This window comes from Nymphaea colorata, chromosome 3, assembly GCF_008831285.2.
Source record: "Nymphaea colorata isolate Beijing-Zhang1983 chromosome 3, ASM883128v2, whole genome shotgun sequence".
In the NCBI taxonomy this organism is placed as follows: Eukaryota; Viridiplantae; Streptophyta; class Magnoliopsida; order Nymphaeales; family Nymphaeaceae; genus Nymphaea; species Nymphaea colorata.
Window position 1 is genome coordinate 26,354,535 of NC_045140.1, and position 19,283 is coordinate 26,373,817.

At 38.7% G+C, this 19,283-nt stretch overlaps 2 protein-coding genes across 2 annotated transcripts; one reads left to right on the top strand and one right to left on the bottom strand.

The window, feature by feature from the left end:
* Window positions 1-733: 733 nt before the first annotated feature.
* LOC116249757 (uncharacterized) lies at window positions 734-4,467 on the bottom strand. The gene is made up of 6 exons (XM_031623007.2): window positions 3,967-4,467; window positions 2,129-3,067; window positions 1,899-2,042; window positions 1,659-1,807; window positions 1,356-1,466; window positions 734-1,234 (listed from the first exon to the last, which is right to left on the bottom strand). The coding sequence occupies exons 1-6, from the start codon at window positions 4,069-4,071 to the stop codon at window positions 1,177-1,179; spliced, it is 1,506 nt and encodes a 501-aa protein (XP_031478867.1). The 5' UTR covers window positions 4,072-4,467; the 3' UTR covers window positions 734-1,176.
* A 6,881-nt stretch (window positions 4,468-11,348) lies between these two features.
* On the top strand, window positions 11,349-12,354 carry LOC116251240 (oleosin H1-like). The gene has a single exon (XM_031625391.2). It carries the CDS (start codon window positions 11,726-11,728, stop codon window positions 12,176-12,178), a length of 453 nt encoding a protein of 150 aa, XP_031481251.1. The 5' UTR covers window positions 11,349-11,725; the 3' UTR covers window positions 12,179-12,354.
* Window positions 12,355-19,283: the final 6,929 nt, after the last annotated feature.

A 19,283-nucleotide genomic window follows, 5' to 3' on the forward strand; every position in this document is an offset into this window, starting at 1 on the left:
GATGAATAATACTTTTATATCACTTGCGCTGATATATTAGGTGTAAATTAGATACATTTGTTTATTTGGCTTACATTTCAAATTCACTTTTGGTCTAGACTTGGTTCTGAATAGATATAAATTAAAAATTTTAATCTATATTTTCTCGTTTACGTCCATAACTCATCTTGGGCAGGACTAATAGCCAGAACATCACGCCTGGGAAAGCCCAGTTGCACTATCTTACAGAAGCCTAGTTCAAGGTTTAACAGATACATGAATCAAAATATGTTATAAGGTCTAAATTGGTTGACAATTACTTTTTTTTTTTTTTTTTAAAGCAGAGATAGATTTATTGTTCAAATAAACAACAAAAGCATCTAGAAAAATAATACAGAAGCAAAATGGTGGGGTTGGGCAATGAGGCGCTCAAAAGACAAGCGAACGAATTGCCAGGCCGAGGCGCGTATATAGCGTTAAGAGACATGAGGTTAGAAGTTGGAAAACCAGTTCAACACAAGCAGCTCTAAGATTGAAGATGGGATGAAGTGGGCTCTACTTTCTCGTTAAATGCACATGATTGTTTGTACTTGTCTTAAGAGCAGAAATCGATAGGATAAACTGACATAAAAAATTTTCAAATGCCATGGTGTAGATAGTATTCCTCTTGACCGTTGCACTGCAGTTTTATAATGGATTTATCTCATCATGCTTTGGTGGATGACATAGTTGCACGAACAAAAAAACTCTAAAATTCAGGAGAACCAAGTGAACCTTAAAAATAGAGAGTTTATAATACACATGAACATAGACACTGATTTGGATCACATAACTCATGCTTGTTGTTATATTGAACAAGCATCAGCACCTATGGAACCGGCGCTCAAGCTATATGTTGTCATCATGGCAGCAGCTGCTATCCTAGGTGAAAGCCAAACGGCAGCTAGATCGCTTTCTCGACGACCCCCTAAAGCTGGAGCGCGATCCTGCACATCAATGCAACTATTCCTACTGTTTCATGGTTGTTCCATGATTCAGTTTCCTCCACATCAATCTACAATGTGTTTAGTTGTGCAGCATTCTCTGCAGTTATGCATCAAGATGCCCAAAAGATGTGATTGATTTCTGCTGAACGTTGTATTTCTTGTGGTGTTGGTTCAATTGCATACAGGGATTGACATCAGACTGCATGGTCTTCTAGGATTTCTTTGAGATGGCAGCAGCACAAACATTGCCACGACATAGAGGGCAGACCCTGTAAAATCAAGTATAGTAGTAATCAGACGTGCATGCGCAGGCACAGAGACACAAACCTTCAGGCAAGAATAAGGGTGCAGACATGCATATGTATTTTCAACGACTTGGGAGATCTTTACCTGTGGACCTCCTTCAGCCATTTGTCAATGCATAACTGATGGAACTTGTGTTGACAAGGCAAGGTCCTCACGATATCTCCTTCTTCATAGTCCATCAAACATACATAGCATCTGAAATATGAAGACAAATGTGATGCATTGTTGAATGGCAGGGTTTTGTAGCCAATGCGACAGTGTATATAATTGATATAGACTTGCTTTAAGTGCTATAAACCCCACGCGAACACACACACACACACACACAGAGAGAGAGGGAGAGAGAGAGAGAGAGAGAGAGAGGAGGGGGATAGGGAGAGGACGTACTGAGAAGCCTCTGATGCACCATCATCTTTCAGGAATACCTCGGTTGGAAAAGACTTGACAATGTGATCAGGGGCAGGCAGTGATGCAGGGGATTGACCATGAGACCTTAAAGATAAGGTCTCATTCTGGTTGTGAAGCTCATCGAGTACCTAGTTCCAGAAGAAAAGACACTAATGACTAAAGTGCACTAGCAGTTAAAAGGTTATTGAACAAAAATCAAAGTTTTATTATATTAGATACCTCAAAAAGAGCTTCCGCGAGCATTATAATCCTTGTTATGCTCGTGGATGGATTATTTCTTATGTTTCTTTGGTTTCTGCAATAAGATATTGCTCTCTCATTTCTTGATAGATTTTCGAGTCTACTACGCAAATGCCGAAGAGCCTGAACATGAGATTCAATCGTCATGGTACATAAAGTTATAGAAAATTTTCAGCATAGATAGCAAAAGGTTATCCTTCCTCACAAACCTGTGATTGCATCTGCCACCTTTGTTGCTCTGGCACCTCCCTACCGGCTGTGATTTCATTTCTGTATGCAAATGATTCTTCATTTACATATCGGTCTATAGACATTCTTGTGAAAGCATCCCGAGATCTGCTTTCACAATGATTAGGAACACCCCCATTAACAGAGCTCCTTTGGCAGAGGTGGAATGCACCAATGCTCGACGACTGAATAACCCCGTGCTGACCAACAGTTTGAGACCTGTTGAGATTCAAGTTGTCTCCACTACGTGCAAGTTCGACATTCCTGGTATGCTCATGTTGCCTCTCCTGATTGGCAGCCTGTTGAATTGACTGAAACTGGACAGAAGATGACCCACTAAATATGCGTCTGGTTAATGGTGTTCTTTGCGTCTGTGAAGAATTTCTGCTATAAACACTGGGTCTTAATCTTTGCTGTTCGCCAGCAATGCTCTCTGCACGATCACCATCCATTGCACGGATTCTATGTCGTCTTGCATGTTTGCTCATAAAATGGGTTGGTGCTGCAACTTGTAAATGCTCAAGAGTTGCACTATTTGGAGAGTTGCCTGGAAGTTTCGGCATCCTTGACGTTGAAGTCAAAATTGGTTGATTCAAGCTTTTGGATCGCGGTAATAAGAAATTTCGACTGTTTCTCACTGACCGATTACAGGTATCATTGGCATTCTCGTGGTAAGTTGGATTAGCTCCAGATTGTCCCCTACTTATTGTTTCCAATCTCAAGCTTCCTGAAGTCTTTAGTGTTCTAGGACATGTGGATGTCGAGTGCCTTGAGCTGCTGCTACCATCACATGGTCTTTGTCTTCTTGAATTTCTTTCTTCTAGATATTTTGATATCCTTGGACACTTCATGTTTCTCTCTGCTGAACTTTGCGCTTGGCAAGCAGCGACTGATCCGACCATTGGCCGGGAGATAGAACTCTGAAAGGACCAGTATTGACAACTATCAGTTGGGAAAACTAGGAAGGAATCACCAAATTAGTTACCAGACTATTATGAATCCAGTTTTTCAGTCACTCTGAAGAAAAAATGTATCAAAACCCGGTAAATGATTTCAATAGCAGTAATAACGTAGTGCTTATTTGCAGATCAAGTACTAAATATGTCTACTCACAGTGTGCGCTTTGTGAGTCAACTAGGAGACAATAAGTTTGAACAATTAAAGAGATATTCAGAACCTCCATGGTAGAAAATGTGTTCTTGCATATCAATATCTGGGAAGACTAAGAAGGCAGTTCTAACTATATCTCAATCACGGATTACATATCTCAGCAGATCCCACTTACGCTTACTTTTTAGCTCGGATACCTGCTGGAAAGGAAAATCTAGCACAGGTTCCTTCTAGCAGAAAATTCAATTGGGTGAAGCGGAGGTCGTGATTCACATCCTTGTTCTCAATGATTCTGATAGATTTTATGCTAACTGCATTTCTTGAACATGTAAAAATGTTATACTACTGGCATTAGTGATTAACTAACTATTCGACACAAAGTTACGCACTGGGTTGAACCAAGGAAGGCTGGAAGGGGCACCGTCTGTTAAGCTCTGACATTGGAGTTGCTTAAGCCCCAATTTTTCTGCTATCAAATTAGTGACGCCATTACCTTATGAAATCGTATAATCAGGAAGCTACCACATAACTGAAGGATGAAGAGGAGAGATCATATTATGCCTGTATTTTGAAAATGCAAATAAATTGCAATGCCAATCTACTAGAACCAAAGGGCGTATTGGAAATGGTACTCAACAGATACATTGATCCCCAAATCAGGATTTCTCAGAACACCAAAAAGAAACGCAGGCCTAGAGAAAAGACTTACAGAGAAGCGTCGGCCATGTTCTGCATCATTCCTTCCTCCTGCCATGCCCTCTTGAAAGTGTGATGATGCTGATGAACTAAAACATTTACTGCTCCCAGAACCCATAAAAGGGATTCTGATTCAGCTCCCTTCTTATAGTCTGATTCTTCTGATTCGGAAGCCCAAGAAAAGTTGGAAAAAACCGAACAGAAAACTAACTGGGCTGCTGTCGTGCTGCAAAAACCATTCTGCTAACAACAAAGAAGAAGGTGAAACTGAAGACAACCCAATTAACTGAAACTAAATATAGCAGTAGGTGCATAAATCTTGAGAAAAGAATCCGTAGTAATAAAGGGGAGACAGGACAATAGATGAAGATTTCGAGGAGCGTGTGTCTTCCGGAAGGCAAGGATCCAATGCTAGAAAATCGGGGCTGCTGTAATTCAAATGCAAAACGAAATGACTCATCTACCCTCATTTTTTGGAAGTTAACTATGGGAGTTGTTCTATAGAAACCTTTTACCGCGGCAGAAGCTAAACGACGCCTTGTTCGCAACAGTTTCATAGCAAACCGGAACTTTTCTTGTCTGCCTTCCAAGATCTTTCCAACTCACAAACAATGTCCTTTTTCCAATTTGTGGTGCGTGGCATCGGACAGCTTTCCCCCGAACCGTGAGATTAAAGAAAAATCTAGTAATTGATAGGCAAGTTTTTGTGGGTGCCGTCCAAATCAACTCAAGATGGCCTGAATAAGTTGATTTCTTGAGAAAATTGATTCAACTGATATTATTAAATTATACTTGAATTAGTTTTCACTTTTATTAACATTTTCCAGTTGACGGAAGCTTATAAATCGTTGTTTCTTCATTGTCTTAAATTAAAACAAATATTTTTTGCTCCAAAATATGAAAATAATTCTTCATTTGTTCAATTCAATGAATTCTTTTGAGTCTTTCCATAGGCTTGCTCAAGTCAATTTTCACATTTGACTTTCATACAAGACAAGGTCTCCAATTCATGCAAACACTCGAATACTTGAATTGCAAGTTTCAGTTTTGGCTTTCAATGCTATGGCACTGCACCAACATAGTTGTACGCTTGAGATGTAAAACCGTAAGACTGGAACTCTTCCTCAGGGGTTATAATCTCTACTTATGCGATGTTTGATAGCTTTGGATTTCAGATCTGAAGCTGAGCTGATCTAAAATGCTTAAAATTTGAAAACCATGGATTTAAGATCATACCACCCCACAAAAAAAAAAAAAAAAAAAAAAAAAATCTTCCTCCTTCCAATCTTAAATTTGACAATTTTCACAATACAAAAATGCAAAACAAGATTTCAAATTAAGTTTATCCTAAGATTCTTAATTTGATGAATAATGGATTTTACTGTTGATCTTTTGTCACAATGCACCAACTCTATTGGGCTTAAAAAAGAAAAAAAAGATTGCCTATTACTTTCTCATCTGAAACATGGTGAAAAGGAGTGTTTGGTAGTTTAATATTAGACAAACCCCACAAATCCAGGCCACTAGTTGGAAGTCATGATGGAATGGAGATGGCTGGGAATGAATTTTGTAGCCACCATGAGCCCTTCAGCTCAACTCAGTCAAGCTGTAAGGCTGAACCAAGAAACAAAAGCAGGAGCACCAACTTCTTACCAAAAAAGCTGGCATTGATTATGTTACAACCTGTTTGGTGGATGCCATTTTCCACTTTCCATCCATTGGCAGCCCATAAATCAAGCACCAATTTGCTGCATTATTGCAGAAAAAAAGATGCATGCCAACAGACAACAGGATGGGTTGCTGTTTCTTTATTTCATTTCAATATTACGAAAGCATTTAAATAGCTTACATATTTTCATAAAAAAAAACACACATAGAAATATTCATATGAGTCGGTGTCCCTCTGGCAAAGGTGAAATACAATTGTGTATTACATATGCAGCGGCATTGGAAGAACCGGTAACAAGTGAAAGAAAAATAGAGCGGTTGAATGTGGTCAGAAGGATCACCGTCGTTCATCTTTTAGATGGACGATAGACATGAAGATTTATAAAAGCTTTGTCAATCATGTCTATGTAAGTTGGAGCACAGGATCCAGATGGGATCAAGGTGGGTCCACGTTGATCGAGATCCAGACATGGCATTGTCATGTTGGATCTGAGAACGTTGAGAGGTTGATGTGTGTCGGTGGGTTTTAAAATCTACCAATATTTCATAAAATAAGAAGCTCAAGATATATTGAAGCAACTGTCCTTAGGGTAAAGTTTGGCTAGTGAACCAGTTCTACCTCACTCATTTGTTTAACGAGTCGTGCTCGAGTTCATGAGTCGACTCGTTCAAATAATGGAGTTGAGTTCAAGCTCAATATGTCATTGCCGAGTCGAACTCGAACCTTAATCGGGTCGATACATCCAAACGAGTTTACGAGTATGTCGAGCCTTAATCGGGTCGAGTTCGAGCTCAACACATAAGAATAAATATAAATTCTATTCAAACGAGTTTTTTCGAGCCTTAATTGAGTCGAGCTCGAGCTCGAGCTCGACACGTACCGATGAATATCAATTTTATTCAAATGAGGTTGTCAAGCCTTAATCGAGTTGAAGTCGAGCTCAACACGTAACTATCGAGTCGAGCTCGAGTTGCTGCCGTTGAGCTATTCTCAACCTCGAGGTTTTATTAGTCCAGCCGAGTTCGAGCGGACAGTCTGTTCTAATGTCAATCGAAAGACAACATTTTTTTTTGTCCTTTTTTTAGTATAATATTACATTAAGTTAGGTTGAAAACAATGGCAGGAAAATCCTTGGTAAAATTTTTGACGTGAACTTATGGGGCGCATGATATCTTTCCTGGATTTTAGGTCTCATGGCCTGAATTTATGTGGCACCCACTTCGATTTTATGGTTCCAGCCGATTGCATATTTGACAACCATAACTATTCTGATCATTAATATCTCTCCATAACTATTCTGATCATTAATATCTCTCAAACTCATGAAAAGAAAAAATGAAGGTGAGGGGAGTCTGACTTTGAGATTTGAGGATTTTAAGATGCCCAAATTCATATGACGTGCACCTTCTGGAAATTGATTTCGAGCTCGGGTTCCTCATATAAATCTTAAGAATTTAAAATCTTCAAACCTAATACCTCTAGAACTTACATCACCTCAAATCTTAGGTCCAATCGGATCCAGATCTGGAGAGAGAGAGTAAATGTGAAAGAAGAAGACTTGGGGAAGAGTTCAATTCAAAGCGGGTGTGGGGGCATGCTGTGGGGCGAGGGGACACAAAGATTTATGGGGAGGAGGATGTGTTTGTACACTGCACATGGGGCGTGTGCATCGTTTGCGTGAGCGAGATGCACATGGGACGTTCCGTCTGGCAAACCTTCAAACCTTTCAATTATTGCTGGGCCTCTCAATGGCCGCCCTTACTAAAGCTTCTGTTCCTAAAGCAATTATCAGATGAGTGATCCTCAAGTCAACTGCAGACAAAGCTGTCCTTCTTGGCAGCAGCGAAGCGAAGCCCATTCGCTACCACCAAGTTGGACCCTTTGTCCCTTGGAAGAATGTCTTTCACTGTTCAGCCTGGTTCAGATTTCGATGACGATGACATGAAAACGCTACCAAGTTCGTGAAATTGAGAAGAGTTGTGGTCTGCGCCACTTCATGATCAAAGAGCAATCTTCCAAGACGCCTACTGCCGAAAATGGCTTTTCTCAACATCTGATCTACCCTTCAAAGTAACGGTGGATGCCTGTAAAATTCAACCTTAATTGGCGTATTGCAGTAAAGCCAGAGGCGGATAAATGGGGAGTTTTGCTTTCAACTTTTCCCTTCTCTGGAGAGAAATTTTTTATCAACTTTTTTAGAGAAACGTTCTTATTTGTTGGAAAATTAAGCATAGACATGATCTAAAACATCGAGAAAAACAGAATAAACAATCTTTTTCTCCTAATAAAAAAGCAGTCTTCTGATCTGAGAAATGTTTCGGTTCTGCTGATTCTCTTGTTAAGATTAACAATTTCAGACTTCATGGTGGTAACTTCTCTGAATCCATTCTCAGCGTTGCACTGTTCAAATTGCAGATATGACTTCTCAGATTCTCAAATCGTTCCGACCCTTCTGTTTGCGCCTTCTTCTGGCAAAATCCATCCTTTTCTCCCATTCTTCCTTGATTGGTGGGCTTCCTCTCTTGTTGATGAGAAAAAAATATTGGAATAACTTCTCAGTACAAATACTACTTTTGGTTTACCAGCTTATAACAACCATATTCGCAATCAAATTCAAGACAAGCAAATCATAAATCAAATCCAATAATATACATGACGAAAAAAATATCGAGCTATAACAAGCAATTCATTATATTAGTATCCATCAAACACATGCACATCCAGATGATCATGAACAGTTAACAACAAGTATTGTGTACAAGTCATGAATAGATACATATGCAATTTTATTATCTATTGGTATGCTTGTAACTATAATTAGTTTCTCCTATTAATTAACTGCAGTTACTATAGGGGTGATGTCTCAACCTGCACTAGTATTTTTACATAATATTTTATTGCAGCACTCAAAAGAATAACTAATAACAAATACAAGGTATCAATTACAACATATGCTCACAGATCGGCCGTTATTTTATTCCATTTAACTGACCTTTTAAAAGGGACCAGTAGGAGAGTTGTTCCTCAAATCTCCTGGTAAAGAATCATGGGGTGGTCACCCCATGATGGATGCGCCCAAAACATAGGCATACTCATTGCAAAATAATAAAATAACCTAGATGGCATAACACTTGCCCGAAAAGGGTAACAAGGCTGGACATCGGGTCGGGTACTCGATGAGTACCTGGCTCGACTCAGGCCTGGGCTTGGACCTGAAAAAAAAAAAAGTCACCTGGCCGACCCGATAAGTAATCGGGCTGGCTTGGGTGAGCCCGACTCAGTTCGGTTCGGCCTGATAAGATTTTTTATACATATTTTATTAATTTATATATATGTGTGTATAATATATTATTATAGTTAATTATATTTATTATTTTATATGAAAAAATATATATTTTTAATTTAATCGGACCGAGCTCGGGCTTGGGTTTTAAGTGTCGAGCTGGCCTGATGCCCAGGCTTAAAGGGTAACCTTGGCACCTTCCTTATGCCACGTGATCATGCAACCTTGCTTCTCCACCTTCCTTATGCCACGTGATCATGCAACCTTGCTCCAGAAGCGCTTTGGACAATATATAGTTAAAATCAAATTATGTATTAATCATTGTGAGCATTTATTAATTACTTTTAGGTATCAATTTGCTTATATCATTCCTTTAACCACATGTAATTAATGCATCTAAGCATAAGTAGCAATTGGGTAAAAATGGAAGAAATCACAAAAATATAATTTCTACCAATGCACTTCATCACACACATTATTTTATTTACCCTAATAGTCTGGATCTTGAAGCTGAATTCATGCACATTCTTAACTTATCCAACTAAGAGAGATTCCAATCCATCCACCTGAGACGAACTATCTCTTTCCTTTTTTTTTTTCCTTAAGTGAAACCAATTATGATGCAAAATTGATCTTGTTCTATCCTTGATTAGAGATTTCTCTATGAAAAAATTGGAGCAGATAGCAACAACAATCTCATGGGACATGCATATGATTAAAGCAACATAAATCTAAATTGAAGTAATATAATTTATGGTAGTAACACTTTATTTTTAATTATTAATGCTAGAGCTTAAATGAGTCCTTTATAAGTTTTTCATCATAAGGTTTCAGTACTTAGAGGATCATTGTGCATTTTGGGAGTTTAAAATTGTAATCTTGAGAGAAACTATGTTTATGAGTATATAAAAACATATTTAAAACCGTGCTTTCCCCTTTCATTCAATTTTTCTTTTCTCCCCTTCGTTTGTGCCTCTTTTCCCTTCATGCCCAGTAAGCCGAGGTAAAGCCCTGCGAGTGCGAGTTCTCTGTGTTTATGGTTTATTTATTTATGATTATTATTATTTACATATTTTAAATTTTCACAGCATACATGAATGTATCAAGAAAGTAGCAGTGCATTAACAAATAATAAAAACATTATAAATTATAAAAATTGAAAGTTTGACCACTTAAAATGTGTGGGAGATTAAACTTTCGATTGAAGACATTTTTTAAATAGTCATAGGACTTTTGCATGCCACGCTTGTGTGAATGACTTGAATAATATTTGCTAGCAATGTGCTTTGGCTATTATTTAGGCGGTAGGATACTTCTTCTCCAGTACTCATTAAAAAAATATATATATCTAAAACATTTTTGTCCATCAATTTCTCAAGTTGATGTCGGTTACGGCCCGGGCTTTTGATTGGTTTTGATTTGTTGAAAATCTTTGTCTATTTAAAAGAACTTTAAGTTGAAAAGGTCTAGACTTCTTAAATCTTAATTGATAATATTAGGATTTGGTGGGGGTTGACGTCGGTTAGACGGCTTCTGTTCATGATCACACACATATATATATATATATATGATCTTCAAGATCTGGGATTCATGAATTTAAGATGATACTTTTTTTTTTGTTTTTATCAATACAAAAAGTAAAATAAGATGCTCAAGTATGGACCTTCAGTTTCATCTAAGAGCTATAATTTGATGAATAAATTTTAATATAAATCTTTTGCCACATCAACAAAAGCATACCACATCATATTCATCAATTTAAAATGTAGAAATTAGATATTTAAACCTCGTTAATTCGTTGGAACAAGTGAAGACTATATATATATCCAACAGTTGTGTTGTTAATATCGTTAATTAGTTGGAACAAGCCCCTTGCCAATTCTATATACATTTTACTTCTGAATAAATTCAAATTATTTTTAAAGTTAAAAACTTGAAAAATAAGGTTATACTGGGTAATAAGAAATTATACCTATTAGTACCGATATTGATAAAATTGGTCAATAATAATTTATTAATATTAACAAACGATTAGTTATGTCCGAGTAATTTAGTTTTTCTATTAATATTAATTTAAAGTCATTATGTGCTATTTTCTTTTATAAGTAATGCTTGAAATTCTTCAAAGAGAATCTAAAAGTTGAACCAATATTGAAATATAAGGAGAGAATAGTTGAACACATAGCAACAAAACGAAATGAGACAAACTTGACAGAAAGCTAAGCGAGTCGCCTCAACTTAATTTTTCTTGAACAGAGGCCATTTGAGCTCGACTCGACTCATGTGGCAGGATCCAGAACGGGTTCCAATTTCGTGCTGCATTGACAGAACTGCTATTAGGGCCAATAGAATCGAACCGCGATGCATCAACGAAAGAAGTCACCAGCTCGACCAGCAGGGTGTGCCATTAAAAGCGATTCAATTGAACATAATAATAAATCTATCAATCAAATGCCGTGTAGAGATCAGAACTTGATCAGGTGAAGTTCAGATGTGGCCATGTGGATCTTGCCTCCCAGCAAGACTCGATTGTCTTTCTTCATACTCGTAAATCGAGAGCCGTTCCCGTGAATTCTAATTGCGATTTCTCTTTCCTCTGCTAAGGGAGATGGGGCTCTGACCATGGTGTTGGTGACCAGGGAAGAGTTCCCTCCCCGCCATGATCGACACCTGTAAGCTCCATCTCGACGCGTGTCTCAAAGCTGCAACCTCCCCTGCCAACTAGACACGTTAACGTGCTCGATCGTCCCTTTTGCTGAACGAAGCCTGCAAAGTTTGAATCTCACAGAGACAGACACAAAGGAAGAAAGAGAGAGCACGATGCCATTGCGAAGAATCAATTTCCAAACTCCAGGCTCCTCCATGTTGCTCGCAACAATGGCGTCTGTGGCCATAGTCTTCCCTCTGCTAGGAATGATGGGCTTCTCCCTCTTCGCTTCCCTCACCATCCTGCTGCTGGCCTCCCCCTTGTCGCTCCTCTTCAGCCCCGTCCTGCTCCCCGCCGCCATTGTCCTCGCCGGTGCCGTCGTCGCCTTCTCTTTCGCCGCCCTCTTGGCGGTCGCCGGCTTGTCGGCCTTCGCGTGGATCTACCGATCTTTCAAGAAGAGACTCTCTTCAGCACGATCCCCATCGTCCGAGAAGCCGCAGATCAAGGTGCACGATTTCGGCAAGGGCCCGAGCATGGTGACTGAGTCCGGCGAGGTGAAGGGACCGTCGGCGACGTTTGTGAACGGAGAGTTGCAGACTGGTAAGGTGAAACTCGGTTCCTTCTAAAGATGGCATATGGCATAGCCTTTGTTGTCTCACGGTCACTGCCGTACTCCTTTCCTTGTGTTTGTAATGTTTGAGAGAGAGAGAGAGAGAGACTCTGTTGCCAATGCTGATCAGTTTTTGGTGCAATGTAATGCTTAAGCTTTCTTTTGCTTGAATGAACCTAATGAGCTTTAGTGGATCAAGAGATGTTTTAGTTTCAAAGGAAACATAAGTTGTTTTAGCTGCTACATGCATGGATGGAGAAGTCACATTAAGTCTAAGAGATTTAGAGACAGAAGGAGGCTTCTTGTGAAGTTTGTAAAGATCATGAGACTATGATCGATGCGATGCTACATGGCAGAGCATGACATGTGCAGCATCATGGCATATGCATTCTTGTGCGTTAAAATGGGCGCATGATGGTGCAGACATGTAATGTATGATGTTGGTATCATGTGTTGATGCATGCATGCATGCTTGTGGTTTGCACCATCACGCAGTTTGCTTGCAAACATGGTGAAAGAAAGGCATATTAAATCTGTCCGACGTCCCCTCCTCTCCCTCCGGTCGGGTCGAATTTCTGACCTAACGTTTTTTGCTACTTGAATCGCGATGTCCGAGTTCTGTTTGATTAAGTTCGGAACAAAAAGGATCCTACAAAGAGTGGATTCTAAATAGGCCTCGCATCTGAGATTCCATTTCGAAACTAGCTAGAGGCAGAAGCGAGCAGGTATAAGAGAGAGGGAGTCCTCATTATTCGGTACCAAAACCCGGAGCCGAACCGAGATCGGTCAAAGGCAATGCGGTCAACATCAGTATGGGATGCGATAAATGTAAAGGGATACACGGCTGTATCAGCGGCATCAAATCCGGATGAATCACTACAAATTTGGGTGCCATAAATTATCGTATCCAATTAAAGTGATACACCACCTTTGAAAATTGAATCTAGGTCCAATCTCATGTAGTATCTACACCAAATTTGCCATAAATTTTGGCTGGACGGGCATTACCTCACTAAATTAAAATTTTGTCAACCGATTAGATATATCCTTAATATTTTAGTCAACCTGAACAAAATTTTGAGCCAGATTTTGTCAATATGTTTGTTTAAAAATGAATCCGATTTCGGATGTCATTTCATTTATTCAATCTGAAATTTGATATGATTTGTTAATCGGATATTTTTTTATCTGATTTTTTGGATATTTATTTTTTTTATGTATCTGATTTTTTGAATCGGGATTCGGTTGAATTGAATCGGTTGAATATCAGATTCAAATTGGATATATTGACATCACTATATCTATATATATATATATTATAAGTTGGGATAAGTGCTTGTAGGCACCCAACCCACTAAGTGGGTCTACAGACTTGGGTATTAGCAAGGGAGATTGAGTTGCGTGCACACATACATCAAAATGGAGATAAAGTTAATTTTATTTTTTTTATAAAAATAAATAATATTTTAGACTTTTTCTTTTTTTTACAATCTTTTATTTACCCTCATAAAAAAACATGCTTCGAGCTAGACTCGTTTAAGTTCGACTCGTAAGCGAGTTTGAACTGCTTATTTCATTAAACGAGTCGCGCTCGAGTTAACGAGTCGACTGGTTTAACTAATCGAGTCGACTGGGTACCATAACATGTACAAGGAGTACCGAGATACTACACTCAATGGAGCGAGCTGTAGAACAGATGTATGATGAGATGGCTTCTCGTCATGTGTGAGGTTCCCATGTATCCAAATAATCAAAACTGCAACTGTGCCTGCCAAACTTTGCAAGAGAGAGAGAGAGCACCAAACAGTTTCATGATTCTAAAATTAAGTTCCCGTTGGTGTATAACCAGAAAGTTGAAGACCACGTTCAAGGCTTCCAGGCCTAACTTGTTCATGTAGTTTAACAAGGCTGGTTTGAGAAAACATTCTAGGGGTGGAACTATTTCTGTCGAATTGTTGAATCTTTCAAAAAGCTTGGCTTGAGCATTGAAAATGCTTGGCTTGAACAGTAATTGGTGAGCAGAGTGGAGTACAAGTTGGAGCTCCTGGTGGATTTTGAAATTCATATTATTTTAGGACCTCTTATTATTTTGTCAACTCAAATAAAACCTCTTATTATTATTATTTTTTTAAGTTGAGGTTTTTTCAGGAAATCATAGGCAAAAAATAATTCTGAGGATAAACATTAATGAGACATTTGATTTTCTTGGTAACGACTTAATCGACCATTAATCGATACCAAACGAGTTTATCAAGCCTTAATCGAGCTCGAGCTCGAGCTCAATAAGTAAGGATGAGTAGCTAAACGAGAGTTTAATCGAGTCAAGCTCGAGCTCGTGTCTTACTTAGCCGAGCGGAGTTCGAGCTGACCGTGCTCTGGCTCAACTCGGCTCGTGTTCAGCCCACAACCCCAGTAAGCCGGTGAGTCTGGTCACTCTCCTTCAATGAAAACCTTTTTTTTTTTTTGGGGGGTTCCATCGTTGCCGCATGGACCTCCAGACCCTCCCGCTTAACCGAACACGGGGTTCTGTGTTAAATCGCCAAACACGGAACGGGCAAGCTGGCCAATTTTCCGGCGGATCGACGACCAAAATAACGCGTGACTCACATAACGTGCGGGTTTGGTGATCGATCCTCACCAGACCAAAGGCCAAGTCTAGCCTTAATCATGCAGGAAGCATGATCTTTTGCTTTTATTCCTTTTTCATGGAAATTTCATGATGCGTATGACCAATTCCTTACTGGTACCGCCGGAAATGTGTGTCTTAATTCGTAGTTAAGATCTTAGGACTCTGTTCCTTCCTTGTGTGAAAAATGTATTTTGTATTCAAACTTCAATATTTGGATATCACCATGCACGTGAAGCTGTACGAGCGTATACTGACATTGGATCTCGTGAATATTGCATGCTTCATGCAACATATATATTACTCGTAATGTGAGAGTACAACCCGGTGTTTCATTGCCGAAACAATGTTGTAATTGCTTGTTTGTTATTATTTTAACAATATTTTTGAAGTTTCTTGTTTTAATTACATATATGTATATTATTTTAAATTTTAAATTATATGTAATAATTTTTTTTCAGCAAAATTCATGATTGGAAAAATTTCTCCATACAGACTCCTCCTGATGGTCACTCCCTCGGTGGGATTTGTGTTTGGAAAGGCAAATTCATTCCTTAGTTCTTTAACCATGTTTGTCAGCTTTATCATAATATGTATTTAACAAGACGAAAAGTTTTTGAAGTATTACACTCTCACAAAAACAAAAGCAAAAAACTTGTGTTTATTAGAAAGATGATGAAAAAGGCCTTCGTTTCTTTTTTGAAAAGAAGAAAAGAGCCTCTGCCCCAGCATAACATGCCTAAGACCTACTTACAATACATGGCTGGCTGCTGTTTTTGGGGTTTGTTTTTTTACGGATGTGCCTAGGGGATCTTTTGTCCCCAAATTTTGTTATATATTCCCATTTTATCGACACTTTGTGCCTTTAATTTATGCAATAAATAGTGAGTTAAAGACCTCGATAATGACACCTCCATTAAAACAACACCTTTCACAACTGAAAAGCTCTGTACCAGAAAGCAAAAGTCCATCTAATAGTAACCACATGGCTCTCAGCCTGTAGAAAAAAGGATGTCAAATCCGCATGTCTCCAGTTCAAATCTCCAAGTAGATGACTTCATTTCCATGAGGCCGATTATATATGTATCTATATATATTAACCAACCAGAGCAATATTGTCTACTAATTTGATTACCACCGAAAGAGAAATCCTTACACAAGTTTGCCAAATTTCTGTATGTAATGTTGCGTAGATGATGCATAAGGAATTGAAGAAGACATTTGTACGAAGGAAATAAAGTTATAAACCCTAGAATTCCTTCATTTCAACTAAGGAAATACATGCATGCAGCCATGCTATATATACAAAGTCTATATAAAGATTTCTTTTCTCATGACATGCAAATTGACAAGTCCGACAAAGTATGCTGTTCAAATACACTTGCTTTCACCACTCTCTTTCTAACTTTTCCTAACTTTAAGTTACTAGCCAGATATTGTCCTTACCATCTCTTCTACTTTTGTTGATTCAATGACCCCATAAACAGGGGCTGACTCAAGATGCTGCTCCAGATGCAATCTGTGCCGTCCACATCGTCGCCGACGGCCGGCCACGAGTCCCCGGCGTCGAGGGCAGCCACCGCCGGGGCTATCCCGAACCCATTGTGGACTGCGTGATCCGAGAAGAGCGAGGGAGGCACGGGAAAGAAGAGGCTTCCAGAATCCTTCAACCGTTCTTCTTCTTCTTCCTCTTCCCTGTGGCATGATGAGATGAAGTCATGCTGCCATGGGAATTCGAAAACGCTGAGTGGCTTGAAAAAACCGCCACCATCTTCAGAATTCGGTGAGATGTCTGAGCTCCCGGACGATGGTTTCTTTCTGGACCCGTTCTCCACTTCCATGCCTTCGTGTTCCTCTCTTCCTCTTTTCCTGTTGTTGGTTTCTCCTCGCTCCATTGAGAGATAGAGAGAGAGAGAGGGCGAAGTCTTTCTGTTGATGTAGCGTTACGCACGATGGTGGTGGTGATAATAACAAGTGAAACGAAAGAATGAGTATCGTGTTATATAAGAGACACCTAGAAAGAGATGGAGAAAGGTGTCTAATATGAGTGAACTCAAACAACACGCCAATAAAACAAACGGAAGAGGGAGGAGGGGCCGCGGCCTCACGCTCGACCTGTTGCAGCCTGTCGAAGCCTTTTCCTTCCCTCCTTCGTGTCGGTGGTCAAGATCTCGAAACCAACTGGGGCCGCTGCCGATTCAACAGATTGAACGTTTGGCTTCAACGCGTGTTGCCGGAATCTTACGCCACGAGTCCTTCAAGATTAATTCTTCTTCTTTTGCTCTGTTTATCATTGGTTCGATCTCCGCTCCCTTATCGATAACCATTTAGTTGCGTGGTGGCGCTTTTTCAGATAAAGATAAGCAAAAGAAAGAAGATGACAACGAACTTTTGGTGAAAGTTACTGACAAGGTTTCGGTTGGAGGAAAGGTTGAACCTTCACGCTCTTTAGATCTCGAGTCCTCACACTTTCGGCATTCAAGGGTCAGGAGTTTCTCCGCCCCCCGCCACCAGCTAGGTTGGAGGTTGCGCAATTTCAGTGAGACCATTTTAATGAAGTTCACAAAATTACGTTCATCATCCACCAGGTTCATGAGCTGTTTGGTAATGAAAATAATTTACAATTATTTTCTAAATATATCTTAAAACTTAAAAGCAGATTCATGAAACAGCTATAAACGACCTTCTCTCTCAAGGCAGCCGAGCCCTTCGTGAGAGGGAGATGAGTCCATTGGCACATCCTTTTTTGAAAAGATGCAAGTTCTGTATGACTAATTTTTGTTTTTGTTAAGTGTTCATGACTTAAAAAACAATCTAACTAAATAAATGGATGAGGCAAATAGTTGGTGGGTGCAATCTTTATAATTTATTTAACAAATAACAAGATTTAAGTCACATCATCTCCATGCCTAAAGAGAAAAACCAAATACATAAAGAAGTAACGGCTTACGATTGATCAAAGTCTCAGGAGTTAAAAGTTCATGCATGATTTTATTTCTTAAAAATGTGAACTAAACTCTGGTTGGACCAAGCCCGGAACGCAGTTTCATACATATATGTCAGCGTGGCGTTATGGAGACACTCGATAGAAGAAACTTGTGAGAAACCTGCATCGCCGGAATCTTCCTGCCGTCTGATCTGAAATAGTCGATCAGATTCTTTTTCTTTTGCTTTTTCAACTAAAATGCTGAAGATACAACTTACATAGCTAGCCACCGCTTCTTCAAGACAACGAAGGATTTAAAAGAAACAGAGTGCAACTACACAGAATTTGTTGACTTTGGTTACAGCATTCCATTGCGGACAATGAAGAAGACAGGCCATCGCTTTACATGTTCCTTTCGAGTGTATCAACACAGTCAAGTCGAGTCAAAGCCTTTCTCTGCTTCTCGTCCGTTTTCTTGGACACCGAACTTCCAAACAAGATGGAAAATCCAAACACTGTATCCGAGTGACGTCTATTAAATTTGTATTTTATTATTTATTAAAAAATATTTTTTATTTTATTTTTCTAAGTTGACAGCCGATTCAATTGAATCTGTCACCAGCCTCACCAATTTCGTTTAATAACAGAATTTTAGTTAAGCATTTTTTTTGGGACTCACTAGCAGTTTTCCAAACCACAGGCACAAAGACATTTTCTTGTTTTGTTGAGTGATATATTTTGTTTGTTTCAAAGTGGGTTTTTTTTTTTTTTTTTACTCTTTCAATTTTGCCCATTTTTCTTTTTGACATTTTCATCTTAAAATGTACTTGAATATATAATACCCACCTCAAGTTTGTTTGTATATTAGCCAATTTTGATACTTTTGAGCTTAAACCTTTTAAGGGTCGGTTTGGCAAACGAAACAATTTTCATAAATATAACATGAAGATTGAAGACAGATTCGTGAAAACACTATAAAAAATAATCTAAGAATTTTCAAAGTTTGAAGCAAGTTTATGAAACAACATTAGTGGTAATGATGTGTTATCGTTCAAACTTCCGCTGTTTTTTTATACTCTTTTAATTTTGCCCATTTTTCTTTTCATTTCAAGGACATTTTTATCTTAAAATTTACTTGAATATGTAATACCCACCTCTAATTTGTTTGTATATAGCCAATTTTGATACTTTTAGGCTTAAACCTGAAGGGTCAGTTTGGCAAACGAAACAATTTTTGTAAAAATTGAAGACAGACTCATCAAACACCATAAAAAATCATCTACGAATTAACTTCAAAGTTTGAAGCAAGTTTATGGAAAAACATTGATGGTAATGAAGTGTTTTTTTTTTTTTAATTTTTTGGAGAAATAAAAAAACCTAACAAAAAGGCGCTTACTTAAAAAAATAAAAATTAAAAATCTCAGTGCCATATTGCTGGAGCTGGACTTATTTAAGTGAATAAGTTCCATTTCTTACTTGAACTTCACTGCTTGTAAGCACCTTACGGCAGTTATTAAACATATAAAATTTTTATACTTTTGTAAATCACTTTTTAAAGTTAATAAGCCT